The sequence below is a fragment of the Dicentrarchus labrax genome, unplaced genomic scaffold (genome assembly GCF_905237075.1).
Source record: "Dicentrarchus labrax unplaced genomic scaffold, dlabrax2021, whole genome shotgun sequence".
NCBI classification, from domain to species: Eukaryota; Metazoa; Chordata; class Actinopteri; family Moronidae; genus Dicentrarchus; species Dicentrarchus labrax.
In genome coordinates this window covers 29,018,341-29,037,458 of record NW_026136719.1, presented here as the reverse complement: position 1 = coordinate 29,037,458, position 19,118 = coordinate 29,018,341, and the positions used below count along the sequence as shown (strand labels likewise).

The 19,118-nt window shown below is 41.0% G+C and overlaps 1 protein-coding gene across 1 annotated transcript in view; it reads left to right on the top strand.

The window, feature by feature from the left end:
* Nucleotides 1-19,118, top strand: part of itfg1 (integrin alpha FG-GAP repeat containing 1) — a 135,177-nt gene that overhangs the window by 90,742 nt on the left and 25,317 nt on the right. The window contains exons 13-14 of the mRNA XM_051380389.1: nt 7,956-7,999; nt 11,126-11,204. Coding sequence (XP_051236349.1) covers nt 7,956-7,999; nt 11,126-11,204 — 123 coding nt within the window. The remainder of the gene's footprint in view (nt 1-7,955; nt 8,000-11,125; nt 11,205-19,118) is intronic.

Here is a 19,118-nt window from a genome sequence, read left to right as displayed (position 1 = left end):
AATTTCGGATTAGACTCAGGCATTATGTTTGATTTATGGCTCTGAAGGCTAATCCAATCGCTTGCTAATAGATTTTGTTCTGCGGCCACTGACAAAGGTCCTATACCAAGCAAAGTCCCACTGAGCCTTACCAGGCCACAATAAGCAGGGAAAAAGTTTTTTACAATGCTAACAATTTCCTTAATGACCCAGTGCTGTGGGCCAGTCAATTGTCTTTTACAGCTGTCATCAATTGAACATGTTGTCATACCTCAAAAGTACTCAATGTTTTATGTGTACTTTTGTGTCATTCAGAGATTTAAAAAAAGGGGGCGTGCTGTCTTTTGACGCTTTCAGATTATGCTGTTTGTTTTTATGTGCATTATATTTGATGTGCAAGTTTCTGAAAAGCATATCTGCCCTTTTGTCACTTCTCAGTACAGACACTTTGAACTTGATGGTGTCACAGTGCGTACGTACCTCCATTGCTTTTTGGTCTGTAGTTTTGCCAATGCAGCATGAGCCACACAAATGGATGAAGAGAACTTCTCTAAGTCGTTAGACTCTGTGAGGATGTTAAACTTTATTCTAATTGATACAGCTAATTAACGTGTTGGTCACATTGCACTTGTAGTGTTCATTTGAAAGTGAAACAGAGTGGAAGCCAGTGCCAGCTGTTCAGGGACAGTGAGCATACAACAACGCTATAATGATGTTAGCCAAAGTGAACACTGAGCAGGGAAGGCTCCCCCTGGGATTTGAATCCCCACGGCGGTACAGTGCCTTGTCTTACTTACACTTCGACCAGACAAGACAATAGCCATTTAAGTTTGTCTAATGGGGGCAAATATGGATATTGTTAAAGTTTTCAGCCACGCATACACGAAGAGGAAGCCAGTTTTATAGGAGGCACTCTGTTAAGTGATGGTTCTATTAAATGTTTGATGCTACATAGGCTTTTATTTACCAGACAGATGAACAGAATCTCTGTAAATGTGCACACAAACGCACACACATGCAGTACATATCATTTGTAACAATACTGTGTAAATCATCCATGCAACATGGATTATTATGCCATGAGCAAGTGGTTATTTCTGGAGTTGCTATTGTTATTGAAGACCAGATGTCAGCTCGCTGTCAGTCACTGTGTGTGTGTGTGTGTGTGTGTGTGTGTGTGTGTGTGTGTGTGTGTGTGTGTGTGTGTGTGTGTGTGTGTGTGTGTGTGTGTGTGTGTGTGTGTGTGTGTGTGTGTGTGTGTGTGTGTGTGTGTGTGTGTGTGTGTGTGTGTGTGTGTGTGAGCTGCCCCGCAGTCAGCAAAAGCAGCCTGAGCACAATGAGAAGCGATGAGCATCTCAGAGCAAACACCACTCAGCTTGTCAGGTTGTTGCATTTGTGTGTCAGTGTGTTTACCACTAGTGCTGACACAGCATGTCATGTTCCCCTGTCAAGGTCCGCTCATCGCATTTTGTTCTGTATGTATGAGTGCGTGTGTGATGTTAGCTGACCCAACAGCCCAGGACTGTGGTGTGACGTTGTCATGTGGTTACCATGGCTCCCTGTAGTTTTCTTTTTATAGAGTCCAAATGAGGATGCAATTACAGGTAAAGCTCTAACCAGATAAAGGCAATCTGTAAATGTAGGGATCTGAAGTAGAGGTTAACGTGTGCCACTCATCTCGTGTTCTACCAGCTCAGTGGCTTAAGCAATAAAGACTATGGGGTGTACTTTTTTTTATGACATGCATAAACATAATGGAGAAATATAGTGCTGAAAATCTAATTAAACAGAATCAGTAACTTTTAAGGGAAATGTCGTGTAGAATTATTTGTGCAGTTACACAAATTCATTTTCCATGATATTACCTGCATTGTGAGACCATATTGCTGTTTCTTTCTGGTGGGTGAAGATGTATTCAAAGACCATATCTATAAAGAAGTCACAGGGAATGCTTGTTGTTGAACTTTAATGAAGTATTCAGATTTGTTATCTGTGTATGAAATGTACGCTGCTGTTTGGGATCCAGTTTCAAATTAGAAATGTCAGTATGTTTAATACATAATACATACATAAGTAATAATACATTTGGTCATAGCAGTATTTAAGAAGGGCTCCTACTGTGTTTATAGCAAGTAATCTACATAAGATGTAGCAGATAATGATAAGACAAAGCGGGGCAAAGGTGTTGATTGCCTACTCTCTGTTTGCTCAGTATGTGTTTTGCTTCTTTTTTTTTTTAATTTGCATTCAAATAATTGACAGCACTATAGTTTTATCAAGATTTCAAGCCTTTTACTGATCCTTTACTGAATCATTAGAAAGTCAGATGAAATTATTGCTTGTGCCTGTGAATTAATGCTTTAAAGTATAGGTAGCAACAGCTGCAGTGCCAGTAAATTCATTTCCAACCTGGTAGGCTTTGACCGATGGTTGTACAGAGTGTAAGAGATACTCTAAGATAAGATAGATAGCCCAATCTGTCTCAGAACAGGACACACGTGCATAGATGAGATTTAAGGAGTACATTATTAGGGCACTCTTGTCCCCACATTTCTGAAACCTGGCATCTAGAAGCAGCAATAACACTAAAGCACAGTACACCAATAAGTTAGTTCTTAGTGGTGAGAAATGACCTGATTTCTAGTGTCCCAGACCACAAACTGGCAGCATGGATTAAGAGCGCAGAGACCCCCCCCCTTAGTAATGGCTGCATTTTGTGGTACATTTCCATCCAAAGCCATCAGTGCACCTCCTCTGTTGTCATCAAGCTGTCACTCAAACCAACATGTTGATCAGCAAAGTACATACAAGCATAAAACCTGACTTTTGCTTGTCATTAAACTAGACACAAACCCACGGTGTGAGCTGTTTCCTTACACCAAATATTTCTTCCTCACAGGATTCTGGGTAAAACCATGTTATTAAAATCCAGAGCACTGACCACATGTGATTTAATTGCCACAGAACAAGATGCCCAAACATTGGAGAGACATCTTGGTCGTTAGTTTGTTTTGTTTTTTTGGAAAACAAGTGTTCTCCCTCACAATTTGTGACTGTCCGGTGCATATTTTAAACTGGCTGGATTTGAAAAAATAAGTCGCTAATTGGGGTGCACTAAGTTAAGCGTATCTTGCGCATGCCAGTTGATCCCTTCCGCTGGGATGTTAGCCTCTTAGCCAGAGACCAGAGCGCCGTCTGTGTATTCAGCGATGTTTTAGAACCACACAGCTGGATTCCCGGGGGAACTGGCCCAATTTGCCAAGTTCAGATTTCATGCTTGTGAATAGGTACAAACAGTCCAAACATCCAGATATATACTGTTTATCTGATCAAAAATCCCAGTGTGATACTAAAGAGTCTCCATGCTTATAAGTTACTGGATGTACATAACTATCTGCTCTTTGCTGGAAGGAATGTGTCCGCCTTGAGATATTAAATATAAAATTTTTGTGAATCTTAAATTTTAATAATTGTACTGCCCACTTTAAATATAACCCTTTTTAACCAGTTAACTAAATGAAAGCCCTAATCTCTAATGTGAAACATAAAATACATGATCGTTTTGGAGGCCTGCGAAACTGCCTTCACTTTCCTATATTTGTTGCAACATTGTGTGTACATGATGTATATTTTCTCAGGTAGACGTAAACATGCCATCCCTATTTGTCTCCGTTTCCCAATCAGTTACAGATGGACTGTTTTGCTCATGGAGACTGGCAGTTTTTCAGCAACTCACCTAAAACCACCCTGGGTTGAACCAAAAAAAAAAAAAATAGCAGGCACTTTTGCACACACTGTTCATGAAACACTGCTCACTGCCTGGCTCATTGTCACAATGATGAAAACACACACACATGTATATACAGTACAGCCTACACAGCCTCTGTGGGACTGAGCTAGCCTATTTTCTAGACTAATATTAAGACTGATAGCAGCTCCTTCACAGGACTAAGTTAATCAAGTGGAGGATGAACTGGTCTGTGTACTGTGTGTGTGTGTGTGTGTGTGTGTGTGTGTGTGTGTGTGTGTGTGTGTGTGTGTGTGTGTGTGTGTGTGTGTGTGTGTGTGTGTGTGTGTGTGTGTGTGTGTGTGTGTGTGTGTGTGTGTGTGTGTGTGTGCGTGCGTGCGTGCGTGTGCGTGTGCGTGCGTGCGTGCGTGCGCGCGCGAGAGAGAGAGACTGTGGCAAGAGACAAAAATCTGTTCCCCACAGGATGTGTGAGAGCTATTCCAGGGATCTTGTTTTGGCCATGGAGGAGCTGTTATGTACTTGTTACATGTCAACCAATGATTGAAGTAGAAGAAGAAACAGCTTCCTCTCTCTCATAAGTGTAGTGACGCGCCTATGCAGACACACCAATACCCACCCTGACACAGACTCATCCCCTTCCTGGAGCGACGGCGTGCCCATTGAGTTGTGAAGGACTTCTGCATTCATGCATTCTATGTCTGTCTTTTTCTCTCTCTTTCTCTTTATGCATCAATGAATTCATGTCATGAAATTCTTAATTTAGCATGTGTGTGCGTCCCTCTCACTGATTACATTTACTAATTCTTCTATTGCCACACACACCACAGAGTTTTCAGAGGTTGTGTAAAGACCTCCTTTTTGGACATTATTGTGTTTTTCACATTTGACAGGAAATAAAAAAGAGAAGAAGAGTTTGGCATGAGTCAAGGGCGGTCTGACAGTGTTATTTCCATGGGGTGCCAAGTGTGATTTAGCTTTATTACATCTACAGTGGAAATTAAAATGTCACTAAAATCTGACGTTTTGTTTTCCATCACCAAAACACAGATTGCCACGCACATCAGTTCCTCTCAGATGTGTCCGTTTACATTGACAGTAAACAACTTGTCTTACTTGTTTCCCCAATGAGAGTATCCCGACAATCAATTTCTGACATACAGTATATTTGTATTCTAGCTGCATGACATTGTTTGTTCCTCTCAGCCCTCTCATGCGCCGACATCTTTCTCTTTCCCGTGGTGTTTTGTAATTTGGGGACACATTTCACATCCCACCCAGGATGTATTTTAAGGTTTCTTGCCAGATTAACACAATGGCACAGTTTGTGCCCACAGAGATGGACGTGCCTTTTTGCACTTTTTCCAGTTCTTCTTAACTGACATCCTAACCACACAGGCATAAAGAGCGAAAACTGCTGAAGTGAAAATGTGTGAGAATATTTTCTATGCTACAAAATGATTTGTAAAGAATGCAATACAGTGAAGCTGGCTCTTAACGGATGAGATTCTATAGTTTGGGATGTGTGCTGTGAGCTGATGGTATTGTGGCTTTGAGTCCTGCTACAGCCTTTGTCTTATGTTCTATGTTCTCTTTCCCTGATAATCCCAAATGAGACTGACTTCAAACAAATGACAGTGTAATCCCTCTGCATTATTGATTTACAGTGTCAGTGACAGTGGTGCCTGTAGCCTGACCACAAACAGCATGGAATTCAAACAAGCAATGAATAATCCGATCCCTATGATTTATTGATCATCTGTGTCCTTCATAGATGACTTTGGTCCGACACCTGTGATGTGTTGATGTGGTCTTTGCTCTGAGTTGATGAGCGGTATAATTACCTGCAGGGCTGTTTCTGACCACTTTGGTGCACCAGTCCAGTCTTCCACTAAAACTCCTAAAGGCTTTGATCTTTTCACAACCAAAAAACCTGAAAACCTTTTTTTATTTTTATTGAGCGTTATTCAACTTTACTCAACTTCTAGGGCACTAAAATAGCCAGAAACAGCCTTGGGCTCAGAAAGCTAAGTGCAGTCATCTTAGAGGTTCCAGATTTCTCTCTGACGCACAATACCACAGTGATTACGTATATAAGGAGATTATTGAAGTCTCATTAAATGATGAAGGGTGTGTGGTTGCTGGCCCATTTTGATATCAGAAACTTGAAAACATTATGTAGATCTTGTGTTGCAAACAATTATTGACAGCTTTCTAAAATTATGTGATTACTGAATACGCTTTTAAAAGCAATGTTAAATGACAACAACATAAAGGCCTTGATGAAAGATTAAAGTGTTTTTTCCTGATCAAATTAAATTTCTAACTGAACCCTGTTCATATGCACTGTGGTCAGTTAGGGTGAAGGAAGGCATGTTTGTCTTTTGATGGGAGCTCCATCTGAATACCGCTTCAGGCATATACTTAATAAGCTTGTGAACTTCAAAGCAGCAAATTTGCCTTTGCCACACGTACGCCACTTCTTTTTAAATCAAAGCTTTAAAAAAAAAACTTCTTGTTTATTCACACAAAGTGATGGCAGAAGGGTACTAGGATCAGAGTACAAGGAAATGGTGCAATGCAGCCTTCAACCCTCGACCACTACTGCATTTGCATATAACATTGCCATAATTAGTCAGACTTTGTTTGGATAATCCAGTGCCAGCAGTCATCTTATTATCAACTTACAGTGATGCTTTACTTTGGCACAGTGGTGCTTCTAGCTAAACACCAGTATGCTAACCTGCTTACAGTCAGAATGCCATGCATAGTTGTTAAGATATCTCAGTCTGGACTGTGGTGGTGGGCCAACCAATGGACAGGAAGACTTTGCTATCTTAAATCCTAAAAATCATTTTGCCCATTGTGAAGTTTGAAAGCTCACACAGTGAAACTGGAGGTTAATTGTTGTAGATATCCTTCACAAGTGCCCAACATAGAGGAAGTTATAGAATTGTCATGCAAATGGCTTTCTTTGCTTCATAAGGTGGGCAAGTACAAAAAAAAATACAGATGTGTGTAGAAAATAAAAAAAATAAAACAGAGTGGGTGTGTATTACAAGCATCTCTCAGAGATGCTGTGAACTGACACATTTGTAGAAATGTGAGACAACACTCCAGAAATGCTTAAGAAAACACTGTTTGTGTGAATAGCTCTTTGGACCCACTGTATTTAAGCCTTTCTTAAAAGTTATAATTTATTAATACTTAATGGTGTTCTATAAATACCCTAAACAGTGTAGAAGCAAGAATAGGAGGATCATGTTGTTGAGTGAATGTGGAAGCATGCAAGCAAACAGTTGGAGAGCTATAGACAAGAATGAATTGTAATTGAATGAATGGATGACAGGGAACATTCCACAGTTTCCATGAATATCAGTGACTTATGCATTCAGGGACAGCTGTCACCTGCCGTTGTTCCACATCAGTATATAGCAACCCATTTTAAAGAAAACACATCATAAAATGATTAATTTAAGTCCTCAGTTTTGTTTGGATGGGTTATTGTACACTAAATGTTAGTGATGAACCATCTAATGCCGAAGCTTTATCCGCCCACTGTACGTTTGAGCCAGGGACACTGTGATGTTCCTTTTGAATAGGTGCATCGAGTTTGGCTGCTGTTCAGTGCAGCGCAGGGTGCAGACCTTATTAACAGAGTATTGGGCTTCAGCGTGACTCCATCAGGCAAATAAAGGCAACCTAGACACAGGACCCTATTAGTATGCTAATAAAGTCACTTCTCTAATGACTGATTAGCAATTCAGCGGATTTTGTCCTCGCTATGCTTGTACACACAAATAAATGAAATGCACTCGTAGCACACACTCACACGTGCAGCATTAATAGTTTGTGCATTTACTTTTTATGTTTCTTATTGCTTCCAATTTATTTATTACCCTCCCTTCTTTGGTCATCTGTCTTGTCCACATTAACTTACCAAATAGAGAGGATGATTAAATTGTATGAAATACAGTGTTACTGTGAGGAACGCTTAAGCATGACTAATACGGATTAGTTTTTTTTTATTTTAACAGTCAGCCACGGGAAAGTTTATTTCTCTGTGCGAGTTTGACCCTCTTGATGTTTGATACATGTTGATACAATGGCCCTTAGGGCACAGCAACAGCACCATCACAGATGACTCTTGTTCCACGGCAGTGTGTTATTGTGTTGGACATGTGACACATGCTGAGCAACATGTCTAACTCTCTGCATCTGTCTTCCTCAGTGCTCAGCGGCCTCTGCTCCAATGACTGTCCAGAAGATGTCAAGGTAAGAAATCTTATCTTTTTTGTGTCTGCTTGTTTTCTATGTGCCTGACCTGTCTGGCCAGGTGTGTCTGTCTTTAGACACTGCACTTATCTTTCCATGCATACATCTTAATCTTCCTCCAGAGTCTGCAATCAGCAATGTTTCTGCAGGAAGAGAGAGATAGGCTGGAATATCCCAACTGCTAGCAAAACGTATTGTCTATGGGGAGAATCAATTTTATATTCAGGAAATTAGGAGGGGGGATTTGAATGTGTGATGCGTTTTTGAGCTCTAGGGCAGTATAAGCTCCTCTTTATATGTAAAGTACCTACCTTTTAGCCTGAAAGAAATTTACAAAAAAAAGTAAAGAACCAAAATAAATTAGGTTTGTTTTTATGTGGCATGATTTCCACCTGTTCCTGCCCTCCCCCAATATTTTTTCTTCATGCAGACGAGTAGCAGACTTTCATAATACAAGACAGTAGCCATGCTTACTGTATTGTATCTCATGCTTTTCCTTGTGGTTAAGATTAACATTGGCAATAAAATATCACTGGAAGAATTCTTTAATACAAGGGAAAATAAATTCAAAGTTTTCCATCTCCTGTCCTTGTGGGGGCTTGGGGTTCATTGCGTGTCTGCTGAGACTGGGTTTGTACAAATATTTTTATAATAACTATTATAATATGTTATAACAATATCACCCAACCCCCCCAATCACCGGCCCGGTTGTGGGAGATGAGCGGCGAGTTTATTAGCTGCAACAAGCTTTAATAAAGAAAACAAACCCACCAATTGTCAAGAAAGTAAAGGAAAAACACATTTTCTGCATAAAACAGAGCTAGAGGTGAAAATATTCTGGCCCTACATTGCCGTCACTGCCTCTCTGACCTCCCTCGCTCCTCTACCCTCTTCATGTCTGTCCTCTCCTCTCTTGGCTTTACCCTCTCATGTCCCGAGCTGTCCCTGCTGTGTCTCCATCTTCCCCAGAGTTACAGTCTTGTTTGGAGCCCCTGCAAATCGCCTGGTAACTGTATTCCCTGTTGTCAAACTTGTTGAAATAAACGCTTAATTAACGATTTGCAGTTAGATGTGAAAATACACTGGCTCTACAGTAGTTTTTCCTCTCATTCAGCGGCTCAGTGTGTGTACTGCATCACTGAGCCTCTCTCATTCTTCTGAGGCAGACCATTAGCTAAATTAGCAAAATAAAATGACAAAAATAGCCACAAAAAAACAATCGCCGAAAGCTGAAATAATCAGGCAGAGGCCTTTTTTATTTAATTTGGTATTAGTCTAATATCAAATCAGCACATTGAAGGCCATTGAAATCCTGATCAAACAAAACAATGACTTCGCCTTACGAGCTGATCAGACTGAAAACAGCTTTGTGTAAAAATGTTGATGGGGACTTCAGATTCAGATGTAGTACCGTCCATGATGGCCAGTTTGATTAATCATCAGTTTGAAGGCTTATCAGATGCCAAAACACTTCATAGCAATATATGGTACTATGAGGGGAGATTCTGTAACCCAGAACAGCAATTATTTTATCATCTCAACAATCACAACGTAAACAGATAAGACTCTGCCTTACCACTGACGTTGCATTGTCTTGCAGGAAGAAGCTTCGTTCAACTGTTTTGTTCTAAACTAGGTTCAACTTTATTGTTTGTGTTGTTGAGGTCCCTCATAAGGGTAAATAACCCTCAGTTTACAATAGCTAAGCACTGTATGGTAAACAATGTTCTACTCTATTATGTTGTCTGATGGAGTTACATTGGAGAACAATTCCCCTTACAGCCAGCAGATGTTGGGTGGTTAGTCCCCCAAAGCCAGACAGTCTTCAGCTTGCGCCCAACTCTGGTCGGGAGGAGGGGCTTGAACGAGGGTCAGCTGACATGCATTGACTAGTACAAATGCACACATGACATGTTTTAAGGTTTTGCATTGCAGACATACCATGAGCTCTTCAACTGTAATGCACTTTCAGAGTGAAATGTAGCCATCAATTTATGGAGCTTTAAGCTATTTTTATTTATCCCAAAGAGCTAATGTCTGAAGCTTGTGTGTAGGTGGACAGAGAAATCTGACAGACATACAGCAGCCAAGCATCACTCCTTGTACAACCTTTCACCTGTGGAAAGCCCTTTGCAAAACACATTAGCTTTGACATCAACAAGAGGCTGCTGGTACTTTGGTTGTTTTGGTTTTCTGTCTGTCTACTCTTCCACCCGCCTGTTGTCTAACTGAAAGGTATGATGAATGCTGTAGAAGAGTGGAGCTCGCGGCTGTTTCTATTCCTCTCCTCTCCCATCCATCACCCCCTGTATCTTTTCATTTCACTCTCCTGCTCCTCTTCTTCTTAGTCACACCTCTCTTCCTCTGTCTTTCTTTGAGCCCACTAATCTGCTCCTCCGTGGCTTTCTCCTCTCTCTCTCTCTCTCTCTCTCTCTCTCTCTCTCTCTCTCTCTCTCGCTCTCTTTCTTTTTTGACCTCATTTCTATTCCTCCCTCACCCCGACTGCTGAGTGTCACAGCATAAAGGGCCAACTCTCTCTTTAGCTGCGGGTACGTTTGCGCGTGTAACAGGCTCGAGATTAGCTGATGTAAAGAGAAGGATGGCTCGACAGCTCTCTTCATTAGATGTCATCCTTTCATAATGAAGCGATAAGACGACCCCTCTGTATCCACCCACATAGGAGCGCAAAACACGCAGCCGTCACACTCATTTATGCTCAGTCAGATCCAAGCCAGCTAGGTCAGACGTTTACCGTGTCACCTAGTGAAAATAAAGAAAAGAAACTGCTCAAGGTCACAGCGGTGACAACATCCCTTTCTGTCTTTCTGACCACTCTCTCTCTTGTCTTTCTGTTTTTTTTACTCCTCCCTGCTTGTCACTCCCTGTCCTCCTTCACCCTCACTGACAGACAGCTGACGTGAAAAGATACTTGCAAATTTCCAGAAATGTATTATAATTTATTATTTTTAATTTGTGTTTGATTAGTGTGTGTGTGTGTGTGTGTGTGTGTGTGTGTGTGTGTGTTTGTGTGTGTTTGTGTGTGTGTGTGTGTGTGTGTGTGTGTCTGTGTGTGTCTGTGTGTGTGTGTGTGTGTGTGTGTGTGTGTGTGTGTGTGTGTGTTTGCAGCCGTTTGGTGTTAACCAGCCAGGTCCCTATGTCATGTACACCACAGTGGACTCCAATGGCTACCTGAAAAATGCATCGGGTAAGTACATTCTTTTTTACATTTCCATGGTATCTTTCACTTTGTGTGCTAAACGTCCCTCTTCAGCCACAAAGAATAGCCAGAGAGAGAGGGATTTATTTTTCTGAACATGTCACTGCCTGAGCTTGTATACATCCATGTCAGGTTTATTAATAACATAACCTCCTAACAATGACAGCTGTCCTTAGTCTGACTGAACACCACAGGGTTTGTTTTGGAGGAGTTTAAGAAAACATAGCATGAGAAGAAGAGGGGCCTATTGATTTTATTTTCTTGCTTTATTTTTTTTTTTTTATAAATGAGAAAATTGGCTCTATGCCTCAAAGACAAAGGCCGAAGCAGAAAGGGCAGCTAGAGAAGAGGCAAAAAGAAAGTCCTCCCAAAGACTGCTGTAACTGAAGGGAGAATAAATCAGTTTGATAAGGCTGTAATACTCGCTCTGTGATGCTTCTGGAGTGTGTGTGCTTAGTTCACATTATTCTGTCTACATTTTAAAGTAAGCATAGGACTTGTTGGATAACTTTGTTTCCCTGTATGTCTATAAATGCAGGTCTTGCTCACATTTGTATTTTTTAAAACATATCTTAATATTATATTCTTACAGGAAAGTTTATATTCAGCTGTTGCTTGTCAAGATTCAGTTTTAAAGTCCAAGTATTCCAGCACTATCATTTAAATATTAGGTCTGGAGTTAGTGCAGTGGCACTGTCTATTGGATACAGTTTTCTGTAGTTTCTGCAAAGCTATCGCAGACAAATACTCTGAAAGCTTGCAAAACACTGGAGGCCTTTTTTCCTCTGAAGTTTCTTTCACAGCGAAGCAACACTCAGCAAGCTGTAGCTTCCTAATTTTTTCTGCTCACTTAAGTCCAAGGTACATACCTTTCTGGGAAGGACCAGGAAGAATTGTGGTTGTATAAAGTTTTGTTTGGCAGCGCTGAATCGCCTGCAGTCCTCTTTATATTTGTTACTTCTTTCGACAAAGTTCATAAGGGACGGTGATCATTGGAGTGTATTCTCAATGGGCTACTCCCTTCTTTCATTGTGAACCAGTCCTGTCAATATCTGGCTGTGTTCTGTACCTTTTAGAACCACAAGGTACCGTGCTGTAAGTAGGAGCTTTTGGTCACAATTCTCCCTCTCACACAGATTATGACTAGCATTTCCTTAATGTCAATGGAAAACCCTATGACTGCAGCTTAATTAATTGTTATGTTGTACCTAGGATCAGTGGGTCGAACACTACCCTACCCAATTATGTCAGGCTAATAAGGATAGAGAGATACGTATGTAGAGAGAGATAGACGCGTAGAAGGATAAGACAAGACATTGAGGACAGCAGTGCTGTGCCATATTAGCTGCAGTTAACCTAGTTGATGTTACATTGTGGGAAGGACACAGAGCTGGATGAGGACAAGATGCCCTGACAGCCTGGGGTCAGGGATATATATAGTCTGCGTGTGCATGTTTCTGTGTGCAGCATTATCCCACTTTGTCAGGTTTCATTGTTTCATTTATCTGTTGGCACAGTCGGAGTATATACATATTTAAAGAATGAGCAGACAGATCACAGTCTAACATCATTATTATTTCACCACCATTAGACAGCTATAATCTCCTGGCTACAAAACAGTGCTAAACCTAGTCGTCGAATGGCTACAGACTTTTCAATTAGGTGCTCATGTGTGTCCAAGCCTAAAACACTGAGTGGACAAAATATTAACCTGAGCCGTCCCGTATTTAGTTGTCTTAAAGCGTGACAAAAGCCCACGGTTTCATTGCCTCCACCACACACTCCGCTGGTTTAAAATATGCAGTTACATTGCAGAGGGAGTGTAAGCAGGGGAGAGGGCTATCACCACCTGCACCCACGCCCACTGCAGTGAAGATGGAGATGGAGTGGGATCTAAAATCCCACTGAATGTGGAGGCGGTGACAGTTTTAAAATCATACTAAAGTGAGATGCAGAAAGATATCCAGTAATGTTGACTTTTTTTTTTTTTTCAGTCTGAACTTAAATGAAATTACCTGAAACATCAGCAATTAGGAAAGCCAGTTATTGCACAGCACCGAACAGAACAAGATATTTTAATCTGGCTGCAGGGATTTGCTCCCATTCAGCCACAATGACGTTATTGAGGTTTGCCAGCTCGCAATCAGTGTTTCTTTTCATCCAAAAGGTGTTGGATGTGGCTGAGGTCAGAGCTCTGTGCAGGTCAGTCAAGTTCTTCTGGAAAGATCTTTTTTATGGACCTCGCTTTGTGCATGGTGACATCATCATGTTGAAACAGGAAAGGGTCTCCCCCAAACTGCCATTAAGTTAGAAGTACACTGTTGTCTTTCTGGTGACTTGCTTAGGAATGTTGTTAAAACATGATTGGTGCACCTCACTGTTTTTGACACAGTGGCATCCTTTAAACAAGCCTTTCTCTTTGAGGGTGATGTCACAGCATCAGTATTTACCCTTTCCAGTTCAGCATGTGAATTAGTATTGTATTCTTCTAGATATGGTCTCTGTACATATGGCAATGGGCTCAAGGTGTGCTTGGCCAACAATACAGGCAGACAATCAGTATAGTTAATCCTAATTATTTTGTGTTATGTTAGGTTATATGCAGACTGTTTCATTAAAAAATTACTGGCAGGCATTTTGAGAGGTGACAGGTTGGGACACAGTAGTGGGGTTGAAGACTCATACCATTTAACTTTTCAGCCCCTGGTTTTGATTCTCCTCAGGGAAAAAATCCACACAAAAGATTTTACTAAGGGTTATTTTTCACTTGGATCCAGTTGGTCCATCTAGTTCATGTGGAGAACAAATGGTCTTGACATTTTGTCCACTCAGCCAGTACATCTCTTTCTGGAAAAAGTCTCTGGATCCCTGGACAGTGTCTTTATGTTCTGGCTTTGGTATGTTTAGTAAGCAGAATCCTATTTTTTTAACATTAGAAATCCTGGCATATTACAGTCACAACTCTGGCTTATTTTTCCAGTGCATGTTTGACTGGAGTGCATGGAGGGAGGAGGAGAGCAAGAGTAGCCAAAGGCTTTGCCGCCACAACTCCCCAGACCCCTCATTTAACAGCAGCAAAGTGCTGCCAGGGAGAAGGCTGCCTCTGTGTGTGTGTGTGTGTGTGTGTGTCCGTGTGTGTGTCCGTGTGTGTGTCCGTGTGTGTGTCCGTGTGTGTGTCCGTGCGTGTGTCCGTGCGTGTGTCCGTGCGTGTGTGTGTGTGTGTGTGAGTGTGTGCGTGTGTGTGTGTGTGGGGGGTGATTTAAAGTGTATTTATTCTGTAGCTTGTAGCTTGGGGAACAGCCAGCAAGTCTGCCAGAGATGAGCAATGATGGGGCGCACACAAACACACACACGCTCGTATACACACACCCACGATGTCTGGGCCTCTCCACTGGGGCCCAACGATCTTCACTTACCCTTCACCCTCCTGAAAGGGAAAAAGGGAAGGAGAGTTTATAATATGCTGAGAGACAGAGGCAAGGGCCAAGGAGGCACAGTATATGAATGGAGTTACTGTAGAAAAAGAGGAAGAAGGAAGGAAAGGAGAGAAAGAGGGGGGAGTCATCGAGTGATGGAGGATGGAAGATGGCGGGAAGTGGGTCAGAGGAGATCAGGAGCTGGTAGGATGAAGAGAAAGAGATAGTTTGGATGAAGAGAGGAGCAGAAGTAGAGAAATCTGGTATGATACCTGAGTGTGTGTGTATATATTTATATATATATATATATATATATATATATATATATATATATATATGTATACATATATATGGCATATTCCAGTAATAATGCCACTCTCTTATCTGATAAGTAAAGGTCAACAGCAAGCCTGAAAATGTTTGTGTTTCTCTCTCGTTTCTGTGTGTGTGTGTGTGTGTGTGTGTGTGTGTGTGTGTCTGTCTGTCTGTCTGTCTGTCTGTCTGTCTGTGTGTGTGTGTCTGTGTGTGTGTGTGTGTGTCTGTCTGTGTGTGTGTCTGTGTGTGTGTGTGTGTGTGTGTTCATGTATTTCCCTAAGATTGTTCTTCAATCTTCATGTACTCTCAGTCCATATGTGTTCATATGTCCATACCCTGACATCTGTCTCTTTATGACCTTGTGTGTATGTGTGTGTATACGTGCATGTGTGTACATACTAGACAATAGTGTGCCATGCCCCTTACTAAGCAGGTTGGATGGATGAGCACGGGCTGTGATTCTGACAACACCACACCTCATTATCAACTGACTCCTGCTGAGACAGGAAGAGAGGAAGGGCGAGAGAGAGGGAGACAGGTGGGGTGGTGGAGATGAATAGTTGAAGTTATTCATTAATAACCTTTTTACTCCTCTCTCACTGCGGACACTCAGGGATGCTGAGAAGGAAAAACGCCGCACTGTGTTTACCTCCGGGTTTCAGCCCACACACGGTCATCCAGGGCCATTTTTCTTTAGATGACAGGGGAACAGTGTTACATGTAACTATCAGTGGCAATATTAAGATTATAGTCCACAAACAAAAAGAGTAGATGACAAATGTTTTCACAGAGGCACACGTCATCTACTCAGCTAGAAAAGTTGACTTTGATGAAAGTAACCCCACTGCCTTGAATTTATTGGGCATATTGATGGTAGAGTTGTTTTGTCACCTTTAAAATGGTTGCCTTGTGACTCATAGGACAGGAAAACAAATTAACCTTTTTTATTAAAGGTAGAAAAACTATTTGGTCTATCAGCCTCTATCAGGAGTGGTGACAAAACAGAGTTCAAACATCAAATCCCAAAAAAACCCCCAAACTATTTTGCATTGATAGTATATTGAAGACTTTTTTGCATTCTACTATCTGTTTTTTGGTTTAGTGGGACATTAAAGACATCAAAAGATAATGAGACACAAAATATTAATTAAGAATTATTTATTTTACCAGTAGTTTGCCAAATGACTTTAGATCATGTTTGTCATTTGGGAAAGTTCTTGAGCTGAACAAAACATCATCCAAATGTCTGCAGTTTTGTTAAACATTTCAAATTTTGAAACTGATCTGTGGTCTTGACTGACTAAGTGCATTGGCTCTGTGCATCTGCGGTTTTGAGTCTCATAAACTTCATGGACTCCAGTAAACCTGCCCGCAAGTGTAGTTCTTCTGTGTATTTATTTTTGGGTTCAACTGCCCATTTATGCTAACCGAAGACTAACAAATATAGTTGTTTATGTTCTGTATTACTTGCTAATTAACCATCTGGGACGTTTTCATTGAAAACTGATTGGTGCTTGATCACTATCACTATCTATCACAGGCGAACTTCAGTGAACCATATAACGTAGTCAAACTCTTACCAAAGTCAATCAGAGAAGAGCGAAATCATCTTTTCTCTCTGTCCAGTTTTACTGTAACTGACGCTAGCAGCATCTACGCTAACCTCTATGCGCCCACCCCTGTAGCTGCCAATACTTCCTCAAAGGATGCCGATTGGTCTGGTGCTGTGTAGTTTGACCACAAACACATAGACTGAAGCCTTGCAAGATGGATTCTCACGTGATCTCATGATTTCCCCTCAGTTTCACAACAATTTTCAGCAGTTACACACCTTTTCTGGGAAGCTGTGGAGAACAGTTATTTCATAAACAGCTGTTCAAAGTGCAGTTAGATAAAACACTGCTTACATTCAGAAAGGAGCTTATACATACTTTTCTCTTGTGGAATGATGTGGGGTTTGTCAGAATCCACCATTTCCTTTGAGTTTTTTAATTCAATACACCATCGCCCCTTTAATATACTTGAATGGAAATCCAACTATTGTCATTACCAACAGCCTGTAATTATATTAGCCTCTTTGAACCCAACATATTTAGCTGTTAGTGCTACCAAGCTGCAAATTGAAATAGAATGAATAACATTGCAACGCTAACAGGCATAAAGAAAGAATGGTACCAACTCTGGGGTAGTTAGCTGTATCCAGACGGGACAAGTGTGTCTGCAGTGCCAAAGATTATTATGCACAGACAGGGACCAGAGGAGAAAGGAAACGAGAGAGGACATTAGAGAAAAGAGTGACAGGAAGAGGGAGGACAGAGACAGACAGACGGACAGAGAAAAGAGTGAGAGTGCTCGTAGGGAGGAGAATCATAACAGGCTCAGATCAATGTGGAGCTCTCTGCAGACTGTCCAATTAGGCTAATGAGTTCAGGGGATTAGCAATGGCTCGCTCACACGCACACATGGCGCACACACCCACATTGTACATGCACAACCTTTAAAAAAAAAAAACACATGTTCACCTGAAGCAGCACATCCACAAACATATTTATCATATCGTAACCTTTTCGACATTTAGTAGATGCAAAACAACTTAGATGCAAATTCAAATGGAGAATTGTGTGTGTGCTGAGCTGTGTTGACTTATGCGTTCACTTGAAACCATTCTTGTTGCTTTTTGCTATATCATGCTGATGCCTCAAGCAGTGTCGTAAAAGCCAACCTATTTTTGCTTGACGTCATACTGATCTACGGCCTCATCGGGTCAATAGTGAGTGTTAGCCTATTGTCAAACCATTTTATTGCACAGCATATGGAAGATAGGCTTGAAACACACAGGGAGAATTCAAAATATGAGTGTCAGATAGGAGAGTAGGTGGATGAGAGAAATAAAAAGGGTTGGAAGGGGAGAAAATGAGAGGGTTCAGAGGACAGAGCTGAAAGCATAAAGTAGAGTTGCAGAGAGAAAAGGAGAGGAGTGAAAATGAGGATGGAACAAAAGAAAAAGATAGGAGATGGGAGGACAAGAGCACAGAGAGATCAGAACAGAGGGAGAGGAGAGGAGAGGAGAAGGAAACGACAGGAGAGATAACCCTCCACGCAGACATGGAGAATTACTATTGATCAGGCTTAGCATGCTTTTTTTCTTCCCTGTTTTTCACTCCTTCGCCTCCCTCCTCCGTCTCTTGTCCCTCATTTCTTTTCTCCTCCACATCTGTCCTCCAGCACTCCTCTCACTTTTCTCTTTCAATTCTCACCCTGTAATCTCTCTCCTCTGCAGCCAGGTTATAGATACCATAAATTGTCAAGAGACTGTTTAACTTTTAATTTGTCACCGTTGTTGTTTGGCTGGCTGTTGATCGGTTGGTCTCCAAAGACCTTTGGGTTTAAATGAATGAAATGTTTGTATGTGTCTTCATGTATTGTAACTTACAGCAGAGAGTATAACTAATTTAAAGAAATTAAAACATTGCTTATAGCTCTAGGTTGGTCCTAGGATTCATCTTCCTCATTTTATATATGTCGATGAGCAGAGCAGATGCTTACTTACAGATGCTTAAATTTAAAATTGGTCTTCCACAGTGCTTTCAAAAATCTCTCTGTGATAAGCTTAACTTCATGAAGCCACCTTTTTACCACATCATGGAAGTTTGACAGTCTTCAGTGTATCTCTGCTTAGGGAAGAAAATATTTTCCAATACTCCCAACACTGGCAAGGAAAATATTCTGTTTTTGCTAGCTGTTAAGTTTTTACTCCTCCTGCCAGTCTTGCAGTGCCTAGGTGTCATGCCAAATTACACTGTGTTGCACTAAAACTCACCCCATTGAAAACTCCCTTGGTGTTGTTGGTACTGTTTGCTGTATTTAGTTGAGTCTTGCCTCCAAAGTTTTTCAGAATAGACAAGTTTATGAATGCTTATATTCTAAGCAAATGCACAATGATGCCGTCTTATAAGTGCATTGTAATCAAAATCAAAAGTCAAAAGCACTGCTCTTCTACATAACTTCTTAAAACTTTCTCAACTTTTTCAAGCATTTGTAACATTTTATTAATGTTTTTTTTTGTCTGACTTGTTTCTTTAAATTTTCATTATCTTCTATCACTTTGTAGTTTCAGTTGTTGCTTGTATTTTTTCTCTAAAACTGAAAAAAACTAAAGTGAGGTATGACA